The 14,512-nt window shown below is 49.9% G+C and overlaps 1 protein-coding gene across 2 annotated transcripts; it reads left to right on the top strand.

Moving 5' to 3' along the window:
• Positions 1 to 93: 93 nt before the first annotated feature.
• LOC148815250 (aquaporin-10-like) lies at positions 94 to 13,683 on the top strand. Of its 2 annotated transcripts, XM_088905347.1 has the most exons (6): positions 94 to 524; positions 1,531 to 1,657; positions 2,604 to 2,741; positions 5,006 to 5,124; positions 11,316 to 11,533; positions 12,569 to 13,683. In XM_088905347.1, the coding sequence occupies exons 1-6, from the start codon at positions 438 to 440 to the stop codon at positions 12,801 to 12,803; spliced, it is 924 nt and encodes a 307-aa protein (XP_088761473.1). In that variant the 5' UTR covers positions 94 to 437; the 3' UTR covers positions 12,804 to 13,683. The 2 variants fall into 2 exon arrangements, with proteins under 2 accessions (XP_088761473.1, XP_088761472.1); XM_088905346.1 differs by lacking the exon at positions 12,569 to 13,683 and having other exon boundaries at positions 316 to 524; positions 11,316 to 11,537.
• The last annotated feature ends 829 nt before the right edge of the window (positions 13,684 to 14,512 follow it).

Raw genomic sequence — 14,512 nt, 5'->3', positions numbered from 1 at the left:
AAAACTCCCTCACACACACTTATACACACTCGCTCACACACACTATCACACACTCGCTCACACACACTATCACACACTCGCTCACACACACATACACAAAACTCCCTCACACACACTTATACACACTCGCTCACACACACACAAAACTCCCTCACACACACTTATACACACTCGCTCACACACACACACACAAAACTCCCTCACACACACTTATACACACTCGCTCACACACACACACACAATCTCTCTCGCACACACTTACACACACTCACTGCTCACACACTTACACATGGAAACCTCCCACACACACACTTACACACGGAAACCTCCCTCTCACACACACACACAGAAACCTGCCTCACACACCCCCAGCAGTCCATAAATACTCCGGAGCGCCGAGCTGCTGTTCTGCTGGGTGTCCGTGGCTCCAGGGGGACATGGAGAAGGTACAGAGGCTGTTCCGGGTACAGAACCAGCTGCTCCGGCAGTGCCTGGCCGAGCTGCTGGGGACCTACGTCATGATGGTGAGTGTGTCTCTGTCCGCCTGTCCGCCTGTCCCTCCGTGTGCGATCAGGTCAATCCGGATCGCTCCGATTCTCCGGAGATGTCAGCTGAGCGCGGGAATATTCTTCCTCTCTCCCCTCCTCCTCCCTGCAGAAGGACAGCACGGACTTTGGCCACAGCAACTAGCAGGCAAAGCAGCAGCTCTGTGAAACTGCCCCCTGCAAACAGCACAAGCAATGAGCCCCCAGTGCACTCGACACAGCTCCGCTCGTGCTGGGTTTGTGCCTAAAATATAGCGCCTTTTTCTGGAGGGGAAGGGGCATCTTGATCTCAAGCATGGGAGAAACAAACCGGTGTGTCTTTCGGTAGAGCTGTGCTGGTTTGTGTCTTCGAAAGTAGCAAATGAGCTGCTTCTGTTCCCAAGATACAGCGCCTTCTTTTTTCAGAGCCCCGTGACTCTGTCTCCAAGGAACCTTAGAGTTAAAATTCGACTTAAAAGTCGAGGACAAGTTGCTGATCCTGAAGAGGCACGTCCCCCAGTCCAGCTGTGCATGAGCAAGACACTGAGTAGTTAATGTACTTAACCAATACGAGGTGGCTCAGGACTGGGCTAGACTCCTAGCGCACGTTACTGGAACAGAGCGTTGACACTGAAAGAGAATTGCTGTGCTTTCACCACTGATTGCAAATTGCTTTCTCAGTCTGTCCAGGGGGGAGGGGGGTCTTTTCCATTTGTCGTTTTTTTCCATTTGTGCGCAATATCTTAATCTTAATCCTAAAATAGGAAACAATTGCATTTTCCTAAAAACAACAGTTTAACTAGCACATCATAATACTTTGTAGCTGTGTCAATATTTTTACAAAGGGAAGAAATCGTCCAGGGTGTTTCTCATCCTGAGCCTCTGTGCATGCTCATGTGTGTGTAAATAAGAGCTGAATGTCTGGGCTCTGGTTCCAGCTATTCAGTTGTGTTCTGATTCCAGCTGTGCCTTGAACCCAGCTGTTTAGTCTGTGCTCTGATTCCAGATGTTTGGCTGCGGCGCAGTCGCCCAGGTGACGACGAGTGGTGAGAAAAAGGGTGATTTCCTGTCCATCAACCTGGCCTTTGCCCTGGGCGTCACCTTTGCCGTACACATCTCTGGAGGAGTGTCAGGTAGGGCACAGCTCTGTGCACGCTCGCCTGTGTGTGTGAGAGAGAGTGTCAGGTAGGGCACAGCTCTGTGCACGCTCACCTGTGTGTGTGAGAGAGAGTGTCAGGTAGGGCACAGCTCTGTGCACGCTCACCTGTGTGTGTGAGAGAGTGTCAGGTAGGGCACAGCTCTTTGCACGCTCGCCTGTGTGTGTGTGTGAGAGAGAGTGTCAGGTAGGGCACAACTCTGTGCATGCTCAACTGTGTGTGAGAGAGAGTGTCAGGTAGGGCACAGCTCTGTGCACGCTTACCTGTGTGTGAGAGAGAGTGTCAGGTAGGGCACAGCTCTGTGCACGCTCACCTGTGTGTGTGAGAGAGAGTGTCAGGTAGGGCACAGCTCTGTGCACGCTCACCTGTGTGTGTGAGAGAGTGTCAGGTAGGGCACAGCTCTGTGCACGCTCGCCTGTGTGTGTGTGTGAGAGAGAGTGTCAGGTAGGGCACAACTCTGTGCACGCTCAACTGTGTGTGAGAGAGAGTGTCAGGTAGGGCACAGCTCTGTGCACGCTCGCCTGTGTGTGCGAGAGAGTGTCAGGTTGGTTGAGAGGGTATTACACTGGGACAGAATCTAAGAAAACAACCCCACAGACACAGCAACTCCTGATAGACAGACATGTAGCCAGAATGGAATTGATGTTTTTTGTAACTCAGATGGCATCTGCTATTGAAGCTACAAGTGACAGAACTGTGGGTTTGAATTTGCTCACCCCAGGTGTGGAGTTTCAGTTGACTGATTTTTGGGAACAGCAAATAAAAATGAACTGCAACTCAATTAGATGTCCCCATGATGACAGATACAGAAATGTCTGAGTGTGAGCGCAGGGGTAAATTAGACCCCTGAGTGGTCTATATAAATTATTTTAAAAAAGTATTAGTGCTTGAGTGCTGCTGTGTTTGTTCTGTGGTTCCCCAGGAGCCCATCTGAATCCTGCGGTGTCCCTGAGTCTTTGTGTTCTGGGCAGGCACCAGTGGAGACGCCTTCCACTGTACATCCTCTCCCAAGTGACGGGGGCCTTCCTCGCCGCGGCAACCGTCTATGTGGTCTACTACGGTGAGCACAGAGGGACAAAAGAGGCCTTGCATTGCATTCCTGTACAGCACTGAGTCGAGTGTAGGAAAGATTAGTGTGAAGATGAGGACAAGAAAGAAAGATTGAGTTTGACACATTCGTCACATCTGGTCTCAGAACATTTATGGTTCAGATGAATTGGACTGAATTTAATTAGAGGTGGGGATTCCACTCCTGGTCCCAAAACAGAATTTAATTGCGATCAATTAAGCAGGTAATTAAATTATTTACAGAGCACTTAAAAAACAGGAATATAAATACCCTTTAATCTTCAAGGAACCAAAATCGCTTTAAAGTGTTTGATCCCTTGCAAATAAACTTCCTATTCATGACCTTATTTTGGAGAATTATCTTGACTTGACTGCTGTGATGGCGCAAACCCCAAGTTGACAGCGCTCCACCTGTTGAAGCACCTCGCCCCGGTTTTTTACACGACGCCCGACCCGAGCCCCAGAGAGTCTGATTTCTAAGCCAATTTCAAATCTTAAACTCTAAAAGCAGCATTTGACTCAGCTGAATACATGGTAACTAGCGATCTTGCTCCCTTGACGCATAACCTCAATTGCCCTCAGATGATCTCTCTGAGCAGCTTCAGTCTGGCCCTCCGCCAGCCCACAGCACAGAGACGGCCTTGGTCTCGGTTCTAAAAGACCTTCTGTGAGACTCAGATCTGACTCTAGTTCTCCTTTGGCCCTGGTAGACCTGACAGCGGCGGTCACCACTGCTGGATTGTCATGAATCCTGTACACACAGTATGGGACTGGAGCAGCTCTGAAATAGACTTGAGTGTCATTTGCCAAACCGGGGACAATGTGTTGCCGTTAACAGTTTTAGATCCAGAACTACCCCCCTCTCTTCAGATGGCCAAATCTAGGGCCTGTTTTTTTCCATGTGCTTGCTCCCATGAGACAGCCATGTTGGTAAAAGGGGGTAGGCTTTCATTTCGGTGCACTGACATCCAGTTTTGCCTCTCGGCCTCGTCCGACCCCCCATGCGGCGCCTGGATTCTGTCGAGCAGTGTGAATAAAATTTAGGCCTGCTTGAGCTCAAATTCCCCTCACAGCTTTCCTTTCCGTACAGCCTGGAGCCTGTCGCCTCAGACTCCGCCCTGCTGAGCTGTGTTTTGATGCACAAAGGAAAGCCATCTGTCAAGCCTGCGTTCATCTCAGAAATATTGCCTGCGTTCGGTCTTTCCTTGGTTACTCTGCTGCAGACACCCCGATTCAAGCCTTGGGATTACTGCGCTGTCCTTACAGTGATGCCTCTACCCCGCTCCTTAAACACACTTCAGACGGCCCGCAGCTCAGCTGCTAGTGTGTCCGTGGCTCTGTGATCACATGGACCCCATTCTGACACTCTCCACCACCCAGCGCATTCTGTTCAGAGCTGTGGAGTCCCCTCCTCCCAGTGCCCTAAGACCCAGACTCAAAGCTCCTTCTTCTTCAGAAGGGCTTTTACTCAGTCGGTTCTGTTTCTCTCTCCTCTTCTTCTGCATTCCAAAAGCTTGATTTTAATTGTGTTAACTCTTCTCCCTTCTCCCTGATAACTTTTTCCTTTTTCTGCCAACAGCTCTGAGATGTTACTCTTAAAGGTGCTACATAAAGTTTCTTCTTATTATTATTTAAACTTTTAAAGCCCTGGGCACCAAATTCTTATCATCTCTCACTGTTCCCTATGCACGGAGCTGGGCTTCGAGCAGAACCCGTCTCACAGGTCCCAGCGTCTTCCAGCTGCTCTGGAACTCCCTCCCCGCTGGTAGGAGAGTAGTCAGCTGGTTTACAGGCTTTAAATCCAGACTACACATTTGTCTGTTTACACCGGCTTTTAACTTGTGTTTTGCCAAATTAAATGTGTGTTTTTTTTTCTCTCTTCATTTCTTTATTGCTGTTCAGTTGTCATTTAGATTGTTTTTCCATTCTCTATCTGGCTCGTTCTGTTTTATCCTGGAAGTGCCCCAAACACTGTTGGCATACTACAAATCCTTTTAATCCTTCTCATTGAACGAATGTCTCGCCTGATTGATCAATAGCCAAAAGGTGCTACTGATCTGCAGGAGAACGCGGTTCAGGCTGACCCGGATGTCTGGCAGGATTTAAAATCCGGATGTGCTGATGTCTGTCCTGTGCTGTGCTTGGGGCTGCGCTGCGCACAGTGTTGCCACGCTCTTACAGCCCTCAGTTTAGTGAGGCAGGGCTCTGTAGCAGAAAGATGTGGCTGAAGCCCAGCTGTCTCTATGCTCCCTCTAGAGGCCATCATGGAGTACTGCGGAGGGAATCTCACAGCGACTGGCCCAAACGCCACTGCTGGCATTTTCGCCACCTACCCCTCTTCCTACCTCACCCTCTGGAATGGGTTTGTGGACCAGGTAATACCCCCACACCCCTCGGCAAGGGTGTCTAGCTCCTGACCGGAGGGTCCCGGGTTCAATCCCAGGTAGGGGCAGGCGATGTAGCTTGCTCCGATTCCTGCCAGACGGCTCCCAGGTCCCCTCAGCCTGCTTTCCAAATGAGTACCAGGGGTTAATCCTTCCGGGGGTAACAGGCCGGCCGGAGCGTGATGCTGACCACATCACCTCCACCTCCAGTGTCGGATGGGCAAGTGAGTGGCCCCTGCCCCCCTTCCCCCCATGGGCCTTTATGGCCTGAAAAGGGACCTATCTACCTCTCTCTCTGGAGTGTCCAGTCAGGGTGTCTGTATGAACCCCTCTCTCTCTCAGTGCAGTGTTAATGTACTGGAGTGTCCAGTCAGTGTGTCTGTATTAACCCCTCTCTCTCTCAGTGCAGTGTTAATGTACTGGAGTGTCCAGTCAGTGTGTGTGTATGAACCCCTCTCTCTCAGTGCAGTGTTAATGTACTGGAGTGTCCAGTCAGTCAGTGTGTCTGTATGAACCCCTCTCTCTCAGTGCAGTGTTCATGTACTGGAGTGTCCAGTCAGTGTGTCTGTATGAACCCCTCTCTCTCTCTCAGTGCAGTGTTCATGTACTGGAGTGTCCAGTCAGTGTGTCTGTATTAACCCCTCTCTCTCAGTGCAGTGTTAATGTACTGGAGTGTCCAGTCAGTGTGTCTGTATTAACCCCTCTCTCTCAGTGCAGTGTTCATGTACTGGAGTGTCCAGTCAGTGTGTCTGTATGAACCCCTCTCTCTCTCAGTGCAGTGTTAATGTACTGGAGTGTCCAGTCAGTGTGTCTGTATTAACCCCTCTCTCTCAGTGCAGTGTTCATGTACTGGAGTGTCCAGTCAGTGTGTCTGTATGAACCCCTCTCTCTCTCAGTGCAGTGTTAATGTACTGGAGTGTCCAGTCAGTCAGTGTGTCTGTATTAACCCCTCTCTCTCTCAGTGCAGTGTTAATGTACTGGAGTGTCCAGTCAGTGTGTGTGTATGAACCCCTCTCTCTCAGTGCAGTGTTAATGTACTGGAGTGTCCAGTCAGTCAGTGTGTCTGTATGAACCCCTCTCTCTCAGTGCAGTGTTAATGTACTGGAGTGTCCAGTCAGTGTGTCTGTATGAACCCCTCTCTCTCAGTGCAGTGTTAATGTACTGGAGTGTCCAGTCAGTCAGTGTGTCTGTATGAACCCCTCTCTCTCTCAGTGCAGTGTTAATGTACTGGAGTGTCCAGTCAGTGTGTCTGTATGAACCCCTCTCTCTCAGTGCAGTGTTAATGTACTGGAGTGTCCAGTCAGTGTGTCTGTATGAACCCCTCTCTCTCAGTGCAGTGTTAATGTACTGGAGTGTCCAGTCAGTGTGTCTGTATTAACCCCTCTCTCTCAGTGCAGTGTTAATGTACTGGAGTGTCCAGTCAGTGTGTCTGTATGAACCCCTCTCTCAGTGCAGTGTTAATGTACTGGAGTGTCCAGTCAGTGTGTCTGTATGAACCCCTCTCTCAGTGCAGTGTTAATGTACTGGAGTGTCCAGTCAGTGTGTCTGTATTAACCCCTCTCTCTCAGTGCAGTGTTAATGTACTGGAGTGTCCAGTCAGTGTGTCTGTATGAACCCCTCTCTCTCTCAGTGCAGTGTTAATGTACTGGAGTGTCCAGTCAGTGTGTCTGTATTAACCCCTCTCTCTCAGTGCAGTGTTAATGTACTGGAGTGTCCAGTCAGTGTGTGTGTATGAACCCCTCTCTCTCAGTGCAGTGTTAATGTACTGGAGTGTCCAGTCAGTGTGTCTGTATTAACCCCCCTCTCTCTCAGTGCAGTGTTAATGTACTGGAGTGTCCAGTCAGTGTGTCTGTATGAACCCCTCTCTCTCAGTGCAGTGTTAATGTACTGGAGTGTCCAGTCAGTGTGTCTGTATGAACCCCTCTCTCTCTCAGTGCAGTGTTAATGTACTGGAGTGTCCAGTCAGTGTGTCTGTATGAACCCCTCTCTCTCAGTGCAGTGTTAATGTACTGGAGTGTCCAGTCAGTGTGTCTGTATTAACCCTTCTCTCTCTCAGTGCAGTGTTAATGTACTGGAGTGTCCAGTCAGTGTGTCTGTATGAACCCCTCTCTCTCAGTGCAGTGTTAATGTACTGGAGTGTCCAGTCAGTGTGTCTGTATTAACCCCTCTCTCTCTCAGTGCAGTGTTAATGTACTGGAGTGTCCAGTCAGTGTGTCTGTATGAACCCCTCTCTCTCTCAGTGCAGTGTTAATGTACTGGAGTGTCCAGTCAGTGTGTCTGTATGAACCCCTCTCTCTCAGTGCAGTGTTAATGTACTGGAGTGTCCAGTCAGTGTGTCTGTATTAACCCCTCTCTCTCAGTGCAGTGTTAATGTACTGGAGTGTCCAGTCAGTGTGTCTGTATTAACCCCTCTCTCTCTCAGTGCAGTGTTAATGTACTGGAGTGTCCAGTCAGTGTGTCTGTATGAACCCCTCTCTCTCAGTGCAGTGTTAATGTACTGGAGTGTCCAGTCAGTGTGTCTGTATTAACCCCTCTCTCTCAGTGCAGTGTTAATGTACTGGAGTGTCCAGTCAGTGTGTCTGTATGAACCCCTCTCTCTCAGTGCAGTGTTAATGTACTGGAGTGTCCAGTCAGTGTGTCTGTATGAACCCCTCTCTCTCTCAGTGCAGTGTTAATGTACTGGAGTGTCCAGTCAGTGTGTCTGTATGAACCCCTCTCTCTCTCAATGCAGTGTTAATGTACTGGAGTGTCCAGTCAGTGTGTCTGTATGAACCCCTCTCTCTCTCAGTGCAGTGTTAATGTACTGGAGTGTCCAGTCAGTGTGTCTGTATGAACCCCTCTCTCTCAGTGCAGTGTTAATGTACTGGAGTGTCCAGTCAGTGTGTCTGTATTAACCCCTCTCTCTCAGTGCAGTGTTAATGTACTGGAGTGTCCAGTCAGTCAGTGTGTGTGTATGAACCCCTCTCTCTCAGTGCAGTGTTAATGTACTGGAGTGTCCAGTCAGTGTGTCTGTATGAACCCCTCTCTCTCAGTGCAGTGTTAATGTACTGGAGTGTCCAGTCAGTGTGTCTGTATGAACCCCTCTCTCTCAGTGCAGTGTTAATGTACTGGAGTGTCCAGTCAGTGTGTCTGTATGAACCCCTCTCTCTCAGTGCAGTGTTAATGTACTGGAGTGTCCAGTCAGTGTGTCTGTATGAACCCCTCTCTCTCAGTGCAGTGTTAATGTACTGGAGTGTCCAGTCAGTCAGTGTGTCTGTATTAACCCCTCTCTCTCAGTGCAGTGTTAATGTACTGGAGTGTCCAGTCAGTCAGTGTGTCTGTATTAACCCCTCTCTCTCTCAGTGCAGTGTTAATGTACTGGAGTGTCCAGTCAGGGTGTCTGTATGAACCCCTCTCTCTCTCAGTGCAGTGTTCATGTACTGGAGTGTCCAGTCAGTGTGTCTGTATTAACCCCTCTCTCTCTCAGTGCAGTGTTAATGTACTGGAGTGTCCAGTCAGTGTCTGTATTAACCCCTCTCTCTCAGTGCAGTGTTAATGTACTGGAGTGTCCAGTCAGTGTGTCTGTATGAACCCCTCTCTCTCAGTGCAGTGTTAATGTACTGGAGTGTCCAGTCAGTGTGTCTGTATGAACCCCTCTCTCTCAGTGCAGTGTTAATGTACTGGAGTGTCCAGTCAGTCAGTGTGTCTGTATGAACCCCTCTCTCTCAGTGCAGTGTTAATGTACTGGAGTGTCCAGTCAGTGTGTCTGTATGAACCCCTCTCTCTCAGTGCAGTGTTAATGTACTGGAGTGTCCAGTCAGTGTGTGTGTATGAACCCCTCTCTCTCTCAGTGCAGTGTTAATGTACTGGAGTGTCCAGTCAGTGTGTCTGTATGAACCCCTCTCTCTCAGTGCAGTGTTAATGTACTGGAGTGTCCAGTCAGTGTGTCTGTATTAACCCCTCTCTCTCTCAGTGCAGTGTTCATGTACTGGAGTGTCCAGTCAGTGTGTCTGTATGAACCCCTCTCTCTCTCTCAGTGCAGTGTTAATGTACTGGAGTGTCCAGTCAGTCAGTGTGTCTGTATGAACCCCTCTCTCAGTGCAGTGTTAATGTACTGGAGTGTCCAGTCAGTCAGTGTGTCTGTATGAACCCCTCTCTCTCAGTGCAGTGTTAATGTACTGGAGTGTCCAGTCAGTCAGTGTGTCTGTATTAACCCCTCTCTCTCAGTGCAGTGTTAATGTACTGGAGTGTCCAGTCAGTGTGTCTGTATGAACCCCTCTCTCTCAGTGCAGTGTTAATGTACTGGAGTGTCCAGTCAGTCAGTGTGTCTGTATTAACCCCTCTCTCTCAGTGCAGTGTTAATGTACTGGAGTGTCCAGTCAGTGTGTCTGTATGAACCCCTCTCTCTCAGTGCAGTGTTAATGTACTGGAGTGTCCAGTCAGTGTGTCTGTATTAACCCCTCTCTCTCAGTGCAGTGTTAATGTACTGGAGTGTCCAGTCAGTGTGTCTGTATGAACCCCTCTCTCTCAGTGCAGTGTTAATGTACTGGAGTGTCCAGTCAGTGTGTCTGTATTAACCCCTCTCTCTCTCAGTGCAGTGTTAATGTACTGGAGTGTCCAGTCAGTGTGTCTGTATTAACCCCTCTCTCTCAGTGCAGTGTTAATGTACTGGAGTGTCCAGTCAGTGTGTCTGTATTAACCCCTCTCTCTCAGTGCAGTGTTAATGTACTGGAGTGTCCAGTCAGTGTGTCTGTATGAACCCCTCTCTCTCTCAGTGCAGTGTTAATGTACTGGAGTGTCCAGTCAGTCAGTGTGTCTGTATGAACCCCTCTCTCTCAGTGCAGTGTTAATGTACTGGAGTGTCCAGTCAGTGTGTCTGTATTAACCCCTCTCTCTCAGTGCAGTGTTAATGTACTGGAGTGTCCAGTCAGTGTGTCTGTATGAACCCCTCTCTCTCTCAGTGCAGTGTTAATGTACTGGAGTGTCCAGTCAGTGTGTCTGTATTAACCCCTCTCTCTCTCAGTGCAGTGTTAATGTACTGGAGTGTCCAGTCAGTCAGTGTGTCTGTATTAACCCCTCTCTCTCTCAGTGCAGTGTTAATGTACTGGAGTGTCCAGTCAGTGTGTCTGTATGAACCCCTCTCTCTCTCAGTGCAGTGTTAATGTACTGGAGTGTCCAGTCAGTGTGTCTGTATTAACCCCTCTCTCTCTCAGTGCAGTGTTAATGTACTGGAGTGTCCAGTCAGTGTGTCTGTATTAACCCCTCTCTCTCTCAGTGCAGTGTTAATGTACTGGAGTGTCCAGTCAGTGTGTCTGTATTAACCCCTCTCTCTCAGTGCAGTGTTAATGTACTGGAGTGTCCAGTCAGTGTGTCTGTATGAACCCCTCTCTCTCAGTGCAGTGTTAATGTACTGGAGTGTCCAGTCAGTGTGTCTGTATTAACCCCTCTCTCTCAGTGCAGTGTTAATGTACTGGAGTGTCCAGTCAGTGTGTCTGTATGAACCCCTCTCTCTCTCAGTGCAGTGTTAATGTACTGGAGTGTCCAGTCAGTCAGTGTGTCTGTATTAACCCCTCTCTCTCAGTGCAGTGTTAATGTACTGGAGTGTCCAGTCAGTGTGTCTGTATTAACCCCTCTCTCTCAGTGCAGTGTTAATGTACTGGAGTGTCCAGTCAGCGTGTCTGTATGAACCCCTCTCTCTCTCAGTGCAGTGTTAATGTACTGGAGTGTCCAGTCAGTGTGTCTGTATTAACCCCTCTCTCTCTCAGTGCAGTGTTAATGTACTGGAGTGTCCAGTCAGTGTGTCTGTATGAACCCCTCTCTCTCTCAGTGCAGTGTTAATGTACTGGAGTGTCCAGTCAGTCAGTGTGTCTGTGTTAACCCCTCTCTCTCTCAGTGCAGTGTTAATGTACTGGAGTGTCCAGTCAGTGTGTCTGTATTAACCCCTCTCTCTCTCAGTGCAGTGTTAATGTACTGGAGTGTCCAGTCAGTGTGTCTGTATGAACCCCTCTCTCTCAGTGCAGTGTTAATGTACTGGAGTGTCCAGTCAGTGTGTCTGTATTAACCCCTCTCTCTCAGTGCAGTGTTAATGTACTGGAGTGTCCAGTCAGTCAGTGTGTCTGTATTAACCCCTCTCTCTCTCAGTGCAGTGTTAATGTACTGGAGTGTCCAGTCAGTGTGTCTGTATTAACCCCTCTCTCTCTCAGGTCATAGGCACGGGGATGCTGTTGCTGTGTGTTCTGGCTCTGGGTGATGTCAATAACAGCCCAGCCCCCCCGGGTCTGGAGCCAGTGTTGGTGGGATTGGTAGTTCTGGCGATTGGCATCTCCTTTGGGAGTAATTGTGGGTACCCCCTGAACCCCGCCCGTGACCTGGGGCCCCGACTTTTCACCTACATTGCTGGCTGGGGGAGCGAAGTCTTCACGTGAGTCTGCCGTCATGGCTCTGAGGAAAGGGACTGGGGGAGCCCAGAGTCTGCCGTGAGGGAACCCCAAATCTTTAGCCCTCATTGTGGATCTGCTCACCTGCATTTCTGCTTGCAATATTTTCTAAATAATGGCAGCAACATTTCTAATAGCTTTAAAACCTGATTTAATTATCAAATAAAAAGTCTTAACCCGTCTTAGCCAAACGTCTTAAGCACGATTTCCTGAAAGGGGTTTCCCCCACTCCAAAAGTTTCACTGTGCACACCTGTCACTGTCTTCCTTCTGTGTGTCCCTTAGAAACTATTAATGCAGTTCACCAGCATGGAAAAACAGTACAGTGCAGTAAAGCCCAGTGAGATCAGGGTAAAAGCACAGTACAGTGCAGTAAATCCCAGTGAGATCAGGGTAAAAGCACAGTACAGTGCAGTAAAGCCCAGTGAGATCAGGGTAAAAGCACAGTACAGTGCAGTAAAGCCCATGAGATCAGGGTAAAAGCACTGTACAGTGCAGTAAATCCCAGTGAGATCAGGGTAAAAGCACTGTATAGTGCAGTAAATCCCAGTGAGATCAGGGTAAAAGCACAGTACAGTGCAGTCAAGCCCAGTAAGATCAGAGTGAAAGCACAGTACAGTGCAGTAAAGCCCAGTGAGATCAGGGTAAAAGCACAGTACAGTGCAGTAAAGCCCATGAGATCAGGGTAAAAGCACTGTACAGTGCAGTCAAGCCCAGTAAGATCAGAGTGAAAGCACAGTACAGTGCAGTAAAGCCCAGTGAGATCAGGGTAAAAGCACTGTACAGTGCAGTCAAGCCCAGTAAGATCAGAATGAAAGCACAGTACAGTGCAGTAAAGCTCAGTAAGATCAGGGTAAAAGCACAGTACAGTGCAGTCAAGCCCAGCGAGATCAGGGTAAAAGCACAGTATAGTGCAGTAAAGCCCAGTGAGATCAGGGTAAAAGCACAGAAAAAAACAGGCCTGTTTTTACCCTCCTGTGTTTTAATTTACCCCCCTCTTTCCCTCCTCCTCTCCCGCAGGGCTGGGGGAGGCTGGTGGTGGGTGCCCCTGGTGGGCCCCCTGGTGGGCGCGCTGACAGGCACAGCACTGTACCAGCTGCTCATCGAGCTCCACCACCCCGGGTCGGGGCTCGGCTCGGGCGACACCGCCAGCGGGCAGGCCCCTCCCCCAGAGGAGGCAGAGCTGGGGCCGCCGGGCGAGAAGGGGGACGAGAGGCAGGACGAGGGCGAGGCCTGCGTCACCCACCGCTTCTGAGCTCCCGCGGGTGATCAGCGGGGCCGCAGGCAGGGGCCCGACGGGAAACACCTGCCGCAGGGAAGAGCTCTATTCATCAGCAGGGCGCACCGCCTCTGACCCGGGACAGACGGCCAACAGCAGCGCAGGACCGCTCCACTTCCTCTTGAGCCATCAGGAGGTGCCCGTGCCTTGGCAGTACTGATATCGACTGCGATTCCTGCCCGAGATCCCGAGATCAGTGGAGCTGTGGATCCACCAGCGTGGATCTAAAACTGCGCAGGGTCGGGAGTCTGAACAGAGGAGCGGGTCGGCCAATTCCAGGCCCCTCCTGAAGCCCAGCTGTGCCCAGTCGCGCAGAGACACTGGTTTCCTAGTGCATCATGGGATACGGGGGGGGGGGGGGGGCACGACTTGTCCTGTAGCCTGGCACCTCCCGCAGCCCCTAGGCAGGCCGCAGCCTTTCAAGTTCTGCTCACATCGCCTGAAGATGGAGCACATCAGTGCCTGCGACGTTTTATTTTTTATTTTTGTTCATTTTGAATAATTCTGCATCTTGCCGCCTGTGATTCTCCTCTTTAGTTACACCCCCGCGCCGTGTGGTCTCTCAGGCCCACGCCGGGTCAGCCCTGCGCGACTCGACTCTGCAGGCGCGGTGAGGTGGGCCCGAGTCCGCTCCGTGCTCCGGCGAGCGGGGTCCCGCGGTACCGAGGCTCGCCGCTAGAGGGCGCCAGCGCGCCAAGGAAACCCGGGTTGGGTTGGGGGGGGGGATGTTACAGCCCCCGGTATCCGACTCGGCGTAGAAAATGCGTTTCCACTCTGGACTGAGGCTGGAGGACAGCAATCAGCAGCCAGCCGGTCACAGAAGGGCGCGCTGATTTAATAAAAAGTATTTCATGGCTTTAGTTGTCTGCATCTGACTACGCTGCCACAGGTAAAACTGCAGATGCTGCGTGCACAGTTCTACAGTATTTTATTAGACGTCTGAGTTTTATAGAAAAGCTATTTCCACATGACATGTGGTTAATACCTTCGTCTCGTGACCTTATCCCGGAACTCATTAATTTACAAATAATCCGATATCCAAATATAAATAGATATGTTATATACCTTAATACTGGGCCCCTTGCTCTTCAGCTTTTACATGTTTCCACTCGGTCAGCTTTTAAGATCACATGGCCTCAGCTCTCATTTCCACGCTGATGATACTCAAATACACATCCATACCAAACCTGACACTGATGTGGCTGTGTCTATTCTATCTAATTGCATCTCTGACATAAAAACTTGGATGACTCTAAATTTCCTTCTTCTTAACTGTGACAAGACTGAAGTCATGCTTATTGGCACCCCCCCATCAACTTCGTAAAGCCAATCCTGTAACCCTGTCTGTAGATGGGTCTGTACTTTAAAGACACCTTTAAAGGCGCTATATAAAATAAAGTTTATTATTATTATTATGTATCTGTAAATAGTTCAAGTAGGTGGCTGCGTCAGCATGCGTAGGCTGCGAAGGAACAGGTAACAGGTTTATCCCCTGCTGACAAGAAAAAAAAGGAAACGCCACGTTTCTGTTGTGGAGCCTTCTGCAGGTGGATGCGCGCACACGACGCCACCTGCCCCCGACAAAGATGGCGGCGGCACGCGCTTCAAAGCCCTTCACTTTGAACTTTCCCGCCTCAATGCGTCACTTCTGCTCTTCGCGAGCTGCGAGGTGCTCGAGGCGAACA

The sequence above is a fragment of the Atractosteus spatula genome, chromosome 25 (assembly GCF_055471065.1).
Source record: "Atractosteus spatula isolate fAtrSpa1 chromosome 25, fAtrSpa1.hap1, whole genome shotgun sequence".
NCBI lineage: Eukaryota > Metazoa > Chordata > Actinopteri > Semionotiformes > Lepisosteidae > Atractosteus > Atractosteus spatula.
The sequence above is the reverse complement of the archived record's forward strand: the minus strand, read 5'-3'. Positions and strand labels throughout refer to the sequence as shown.